Below are 7,844 nucleotides of genomic sequence, written 5' to 3'. Positions count from 1 at the left end.
GCCAGCTGGCTGGCTGGCTCAGCTCTCTTAAGTGTAGTACTTAGTGTAGTCAGCCCCCATCCGGGCAGCAGCGGCTGGGAAATGCACAACCCACCTCTGTTCTATGAGCTTTCATTTGCCCTTTAAACTTTCCGCTTCCAGGAATGCGGAACAAAGGGGCCGAAAGCAAAGGTACGAGAAGACGCAAAAGGAGGAGGAGGAGGAGGAGGAGGAGGAGGAGTAGGAGGGGTGGGAGTGGCTGCAGCAGCAGCAGCAGCAGGTGAGGCTAGCTTTCGCTTTGCACCTGGGTTAAATGAATGACATGAACCCAGTCAGCTGACACGCCCCTTGGGCAACTGGGCGCGCCTTGTCAGCTTTGTCTTGGGTGGTCTCGGTGCCATGGTAAGCAGCAACTTCTGGCACGAGTGCCCCCACGAGCACCCACCTTCCTCGCCGTGATGATGATGATGATGATCAAGATTGGAAGAGGTCACGGGTCGTCTATTTTTATGGGGACGGGTTTGATAGTAGTGCTGCAGGTTGGCTTGTATATCTTTAGAGGTGAAGGAGGAGAGATGAGATGGCTTCTGCCAGGATCGGGGAAGGCTGGTTGACTAGGGCATGTCAGGTATCGCGTTTTGGCACTAGGAGAGAGAGCTGGAGCCGGATGCATGGAATATGCAGTCGGTCCGGCTGGGACCGATGTGGTGGGAGGACCTGGTTCTAGCTGATAGGCGAGGCCAAAGGACACCATGCCAGAAACTGCGACTGTGGACGAGACAAGGCTCTTCATGACTTGAGACTTGGTCTTATGTGGCTTGAGTGTCGTAAGGTGACGACGTCCTCTTCCCAGTTACCCCGCGGGGGGATGGCGATGACGGGTACGGAAGGCAGCAACATGTGTGGGCAGAGGTGAGCAAGTGACCCTGATCTTCAAGCAGTGACCCGTCGATGGGCTCACGTGGGCCGGGCGGGCGGCGCACGGCTTAACTGGACGTTGCTGGGACTCGTCAGTCGACACGAAGCTCGGCTGCACGCAATTATGCTTTTGCGCATGGGCGGCTGGACCTGAGTACCAGCAGGGAAGCATGGACAAGAGATGCATAAACAGGATGCAAGGTCCCAGAGCGCGGCCAAGCAGGATCCGGTGATGAGTGAGGTGAGGGGTGTGCCCGCATCGGCCGGCGCCCGCAACCCCAACGCCCACCCACTGCACCACGTCATTCGTGGATCTCCTGGGACAGGCCGATCCCCCACCACGCACAGCAGAGCACGCCAGCCAGCCTTATTGCGCTGGAGCGTTGGCTGCACCAGCCTCGCCAGCCCGTAGTGAGGCCCCCCGCCCTGGGCAGAGCTGCAGCGATAAGGCATTCCCATGCTGCGGTTGTTGCGGGTGCCGTTGTGATGTTGTACTGTAATCACCCAGCCGCCATCCCACTGCGATCCCTGCATTCCAGGGGTACTCCCCAGCGCTGCACCGTGCCGCACCCGGTCTCCCCCGCATCCAGCGAGGGGAAAGTGTCACGCCTGCTCTGCTGCTCTCCGGTCCGGCTGGCCGCGGCTGGTCTGAGCTCCAGCCTGGGAGAGTGACTCCTGGCCGCCCGGCGGATGAGCCATCGAGACGGCGGTGGTGACGTCTAAACCGCGTGTCGATAGGGATGAGGCAGGCCGGCCAGGGACCTGAGGCATCAAACAGACACCAAGCTCGGGTCCAACAACATCAGCCTCTGCGGCCGCGTTGGGGACGTGAAGCGCTAATAAGCTCTCGCTGGGGGCAGCGCAGCACCCTGGTGGGCAATCAAATGGCCCATGTGCCATCGCTGACCCCGTCCTAGCCTGGCTCGCTGCCCACGCGCCGTCGCGTGTTGCGTTGCATGTGCGGCCCTGCCCCGCCCCCCTCGGCCTCGAGACTCAGTCACACTGCCCTGCCCTGCTTGCCTGGCGCGCCGTGCTCGTGCGCCTAAGCTTCGCCGATACCAGCCTGGAGCTAGCCTAGCTCCCCCCCAGCACCCTTGGCGCTTGCTGCCTCGTCCCTCCGACCCGGACTCGCTCTCTTGCCTCTCATCCTCAACAAGAACACCAAGAACAAGAAGAACAACAACAAGCCTTACTCTCTCTACCAACTGCATAACAAACTACTCTAGATCCGACCACGACCGCAACGACATCGACGACTCCCCAACTGCTACAGCTTTCCATTCCCTGCCGCTTGCTTCTGCTCGTTCATCGTCACCTTCACGATCTCTCCCAGCATAGACAACCCGTCGCGTTCTTTTCCTACCCGTACATATCTTGACCTTGCTCAGCTCATTCGACGAGCCTGCACTTCTCCGCGGGTCCTACGTACATACAACGCATCTTATATACGCTTAATTCCGTTCAAGAACATCATCACCACCCCTGCAGCTGTGCTGAACAGGTGGCTCGGTACACACTCGACTCCTTATCCATACGCGCTTAGACATCGTGCCCGGAGCATTCCCACACCTTTAGACACCACCTCGAATCACCCATACCTCTCACGGCGCTGGTCATACGTACATTGACTAGTCCCGAAGCTCACTTGGTATCACGTCCCGCCAACTGCCACATCCCCAGCCTTGTAGCACAGAGGACGTCATCGTACTGCTTGCAGCTCCGCACGAAGGTCGACTGCACAGACTTGCTGCAGATCTCGAAGACGGCGCTGTCTTTGCAGATAGCACGCCGACAAAGCACAGGAGGCTTCTGCCGAAGCCTCAGTGTGCTCCAAAGCACTCTCTATGGGAGGTAAGTCAAGATGACGTTGTCCGGCAACTCGGCCGAGAATCTCGCGTACACCACTAACATGCTGTGCTCTGCTCGCCTAGGCTCAAAGAAGAAGGACAAACACGCGAGAGAAAGTGGAGGGGTTGTGGCAGCGGTGACAAGGCATGGGGCCAAGTTCTCGTATGTTTTGTCCTCTCCCCTCTTCCTGCCCTTTGGAAGCCCGCAACGATGCATCTCGACCGACTCAATGAAGTAGTTCTAACACGTGAAATCAAGGAGCACCATCCCCGTGGTGCAAGATGTAGAGACACTCTCAGAAGCGCCTCCGACACCGTCACCGGAGCTGGCGCCGACTGAACCGGCAGCCATTCCCTCCAAGCCTTCGGTGGTAGCATCCCCTATGCTGGGTGCCGCAACCGCGATACCTGCATCTGCAAGCACGGCACCGAGCGTGGTTAGCGAATGGCCAAAGACCATGAGTCATTTGGGAGGCTCGCCCAATCTGATCAGCTTGATGGGTGAATCACCACCGACTCAGCCATCGTCATACGAGGACTCTCGCGGAATCAGCTATGCGTGGACCCCTCAACAGCGAGCTCGCGCACAACAATATGCAACCTCTGTCTCGCCACCAGAGAGCATACGACGTCCCTTGAGCTTCCAAGCAGAGGGCCACTTCCCTGTCCACGACTTTCGGTCTCAAGCCTCCTCGCCCCCATCGATCCGCCGAAGCTCGATGCATTCGCCCTTTGGTGGAAACCGCCCGCTTCACAACCCGCCGCTGCCACACCAGCCTCAGGCGCACTTTTATGGTGCACCCGAGCTCGACTTTGGCTCTGGTCAACAGGGTGGTATCAAGGCAGGCGAGCGGGGATACCACTTGGGCTTTGATGTTCTCCCAAGCACAACAGTGGCGCACAAGGCTGGAAGCAGCAACGTTGTTCTCGCCGGCTACGAGGGCGGCTTGGATGTGTACAACGTCAACAAGCGTGGAGTCGACCCTGTCTCAACTCTGAAAGGGCTGCGGGGAGCAGTCTGCCAGGCAAAGATACTGAACTGGACCGGTGGTCCCGATGCCAGCAACGTATTCCCGTTGGTGGCTGTCGTAGTCCATGGCCCAGCTCTACCGACTGCCAACACAGAAGTGGCCACAGAAATATCTAGCGCGGATATGGGGAGCCCCAAATTAGACGGTATCCGGACCCCTCAGTCAGATAACCAGAAACCAAGTCCGGCTGTCAAACCAACAGCCACGATTGATGCGTACCAGACTTCCGTCGAGGTCTATTCGCTGAAGACGAGCAAGTTGGTGGGAGTCTTGCTCGAGCTGCCCAAGATTCCGATCAAGTCTTCACTCTCCAATCCCGTCTTCCGTAGTCCCCCGCCTTCGGGAGCACTTCAGATCCGGGCAGATGAAGGTCACATCGTGGTATCTTCGGGTGAGACAGGAGAAAGTTGGATCTACAGACAAGCACAGATCGAACAAGCACCGGGTGTGGAATTCAGGTGTGTGGGCAAGATCTGGACCAGTATTCAGCAAGGGCACAAGGGCGACTTGACGCCAGACGAGGAGCGAAGCCGAAGCCCGCTCCCGGCTCGAAGACTGCCGCCCGCGCCTATCATTTCTCTGAATGGCCGATGGCTGGCTTATTGCCCACCGGCACCTGCTTCACAGTCCACTCTCAACGCTCTCGTGCCGGTGCCGCTCGAAGGCAAAGTTCCTGGCATAGCTTCGTTGGCATCCCCAGTTCTGCCTAATGAAAGCTCTGATGTGGATTCGCCCATTTCCGACGGCATGATGAATCGCATCATGCGCGAGACGACACAAGAGTTCATTCAGGGTGCGAAGTGGGTAGGCAAGCACGGCATGCAGCTATGGAACAATTACTGGAAACCCGGGCAGCAACCACAAGCCAGACCGACTACTGTAGGCTCGCCGCCATGGAGCAACTCCTACGGCTCGCGCCCCGACGCCGCCCAATTTCCGCCAACATATGGCATTTCTGGTCATGCACCAACCAAGGACCCAGGCCTGGTCTCTGTACTCGACCTATCAACACTGGCGAATTCGACCGTGATCCATCATGTAACGACTTTCAAGGCCCCCTTGGGCTGCAGCTTCGTGGCTTTTGCCCCGACCGGGCTCTTGCTGTTCACAGCCAGCAGCAAGGGAGATGTGCAGACCGTGTGGGATCTCATGCGTATCCAGCACACAAAGTCGTCTGCTCTGCAGAACGTACAGCCTCACACTGGGCACGCAACGCGCGTACGACAAGTTGCCCAATTTTCGCGCATGACTGTGGCTCGCATCGTCGATGTGGCGTGGTCGCACCCGAATGGCGATCGCATCGCCATGGTGACAGAGAAAGGCACTGTGCATCTTCTGGACATGCCGAACTCTGCGTATACGTGGCCGCCACCGCGCCGTAGGGTGCCAGGACAGAAGACTGACCAGAAAGGAGCTGAGAATGCCCCGTCGGCAGTGTCCATTGCATCGACCGCCCTAAGCTCAGCTTACGGTGCTGCGAAGCCCCTCATTAGTGGTCAGCGACGAAGCAGCACGCAGGGTCAGAGCAACGCCACAATCATGGAACACGCGAGCTATGGCGGCAAAGTACTGGCTGCCGGCATTAGTCACTCACTGGGGAACGCAGGCACCGCTATCAGCCAACTACGACACACGGGAGAGAATCGTGTCGCTTTGCCACTTGAAAACATGCTGCCCGGCCTAGCCTGCGCAACTTGGCTAAGTGGCAGAAAGTACTCGTCTCTGTTTGTGGTTGGCGATGGCATGGTCAGGACGTTCACCGGCAAGAGTCGGAAAACGTCAGTCGGAGCGGGTCGACTACCACCTAGTCGCACGTACAAAGACTTCAAGCTGAGGAATGTCCCTGATGATGTTCTTGCGCCGTTGGTCAAGAAGTCGATCGAGCCAGAGAGCGAGCTGGAGGTTGCACTACCGGAACCACAGGACGGAGGGCATACTTTGGTTCTGCCGCACCGAACCGATCTGAGCGCATCTGTGCTCGGACCCGAGTCCTCGATACCTCAGGCAGAGATAGAATCAAGCGCCCCATACCAGCCGTTCCACACTGACAGGCGTGTTGGTCTCTTCGAGTACGACTGCAAGGTGTCTGGAATTGGCGTCAAGCAGTCTGGGCCGGAGAGGTCGAAGAAGGACCGGAAGGCGCAGCCGAACGCTGCAGGGGCCTGGGCGTTCGGACAGCCGATCAGTGGCGTCAAAGCCAGCATGCGTCTGCCGGTGCCTGTGGACGACGAGTCGGTGAGCGGTAGCATTGAGGACCACCGGGCTCTGCCGGCGTACGCCATGGAGCGTGTCATGCAGGTCGGCGAAAACGACGAGCAGATCGTCGTGACGACTCGCAGACGCCGACATGGAAATCGGGCGTCGGCGGACGCAGAGGACGAGGATGAGTTCTTTGAGGACGAGCTGGAGGTTATTGATTTTGCGGATCAAAGGGTATAGGCGTTACACTCTGGTCAATACTGAAACACGAAATCATCCTGCCTGTGCCAGAGGGACGGCGTCTGGCGTTGTGTATCTAGGTTAGGTAGTCAACGTACAAGGAACTCAACAGAACCTGCAATCCCCCCTGCCACGTGCTGTGCCATGTCATTTGTGCTTTCACGACAGTGCGGCCCTTGGCTCAACTTGGCTGACACTCTGCGATCATGGCGAGTGGTCTGGTTCCTTAAGCTCAGAAAGGCCGAAGATGGGTGGTATATTTTTGGTCTAGTTCTTCAGCTCGTCCTCCTCTGTTTATAGGGATTGATGTGTCTGTGGCCAATCGTACCGCCAATCTGGCCTTTGAGATGTTACCACACATATCTGCAAGGTGCTGGCCAGCGTCGTTACATTTCCTTCCTCCTCCGCCTCCTCTTTAGCTCCCGCGCGAAGCACCTGATCCCCAAATGCCTCTCTCGGGTTGACTGCACAGGGACCAGATTCCTTGCCCACCGCACTTGCTCTCTCTCTTTTTTCCCTCTCTCCCTCCTCTCCTCTCCCTCGGCGCAAAAAAAAGGAAAGAAGAGAGACAGAGAGAGAGAGTCTGGTGGCGAGCGCTGGGCTGTCTTTACGCCTTCTTCTTGGCAGCCGCGGCCTTGGCCTTGGCGGCCTTCTTCTTGTTGCTGCGGATCATGACGATGGAGAGGAACGAGCCGACGACGGCGGAGCCGAGCAGGATGAGGATGACGGGTATGCGGATCGCCCAGACGCGCGGGGGGAAGATTGCGTGGAGAGGGTGGTCGGCATCTACGAAGGGCTGTTTTTATTTTGGTCAGTCTTTTTATTTCTTTTATTGGTTTGTCTTTTGGCTCTAGCAATCGGGGGGGCTCCCATTGGGGTGTGTGTGTGTGTGTGTGTGTGTGTGTGTGTGTGTGGTGGGAGAAGACGTACCATGGCCAACGTCCAGATGGAGTAGTAGAGGAAGACGACGGAGGCGGCCACCAGCATGGTGAGGCCGACGAGTTTGTCAAGCTGTAGTTGTGTGTGGGATGTCAGTTCTGCCATTATTCATGACTGTTCAAGACTATGGCGGGGTGTCATCATGACCGGGTCGGCAGAGGCAAGTCGTTCGTTCTCGCGATGGCTGTCGAGTCTTGTCGTCTTGAAGACTGGGGCAGGGAAAGGGGGATCCTTGCAGATGGCCGCACGCTGCAGGCTCACGGACTGTGGCGTTGAGAAAAAGAGGTGTACGCACCATTGTTGATTAGAAGGGCCGTAGAAATACTAAGAGAGGCGTGCGTGCTCGCGGGAAAGGAGTGTCGTGAAGGTGTGCAGGAAGGAAGACGCTGTCGTGGTTGTTTGTTCAAGTCGCTGGCGAGGGGCGGCGGTTGACTGGCTTCCAAAGGTTGACAAGCACAAGCACCACGTATCGTGTCCGTACTCCGCAAATGCGATCCACCACGGGTGGGTGCCAGGGGTGCTTCCTCACCCTGCGGCAGCGCGCGTCTCTTGGCTGTGGTGGGCAAGGCGCGACTGTGGCAGACCCACCCTGCACCCCAGTCAGTTATTCAGTCAGTCGCTGGACCAGCGTTCAGCCTCCTCCAAAAGTCTGTTTCTCATGTGCCTGCCTGCCTGCTTGTCCAGCAACGTG

At 57.9% G+C, this 7,844-nt stretch overlaps 3 protein-coding genes across 3 annotated transcripts; 1 reads left to right on the top strand and 2 right to left on the bottom strand.

Moving 5' to 3' along the window:
- Window positions 1-281: 281 nt before the first annotated feature.
- On the bottom strand, window positions 282-959 carry B0I36DRAFT_312318 (uncharacterized protein). The gene has a single exon (XM_046152495.1). The coding sequence runs from the start codon at window positions 770-772 to the stop codon at window positions 470-472; it is 303 nt and encodes a 100-aa protein (XP_046019243.1). The 5' UTR covers window positions 773-959; the 3' UTR covers window positions 282-469.
- Window positions 960-2,741: 1,782 nt separating this feature from the next.
- Window positions 2,742-6,214, top strand: B0I36DRAFT_358378 (uncharacterized protein; the record flags this gene model as incomplete). The annotated part of the gene is made up of 3 exons (XM_046157956.1): window positions 2,742-2,748; window positions 2,829-2,907; window positions 3,004-6,214. 3 exons carry the CDS (start codon window positions 2,742-2,744, stop codon window positions 6,212-6,214), a joined length of 3,297 nt encoding a protein of 1,098 aa, XP_046019242.1.
- A 168-nt stretch (window positions 6,215-6,382) lies between these two features.
- On the bottom strand, window positions 6,383-7,591 carry B0I36DRAFT_312313 (dolichol phosphate-mannose biosynthesis regulatory). Its single transcript, XM_046152494.1, has 3 exons — window positions 7,449-7,591; window positions 7,145-7,225; window positions 6,383-7,010 (listed from the first exon to the last, which is right to left on the bottom strand). Exons 1-3 carry the CDS (start codon window positions 7,449-7,451, stop codon window positions 6,822-6,824), a joined length of 273 nt encoding a protein of 90 aa, XP_046019241.1. The 5' UTR covers window positions 7,452-7,591; the 3' UTR covers window positions 6,383-6,821.
- Window positions 7,592-7,844: the final 253 nt, after the last annotated feature.

This window comes from Microdochium trichocladiopsis (genome assembly GCF_020744255.1).
Source record: "Microdochium trichocladiopsis strain MPI-CAGE-CH-0230 chromosome Unknown B0I36scaffold_1, whole genome shotgun sequence".
NCBI lineage: Eukaryota > Fungi > Ascomycota > Sordariomycetes > Xylariales > Microdochiaceae > Microdochium > Microdochium trichocladiopsis.
This window is presented reverse-complemented; position numbering and strand designations above follow the sequence as displayed.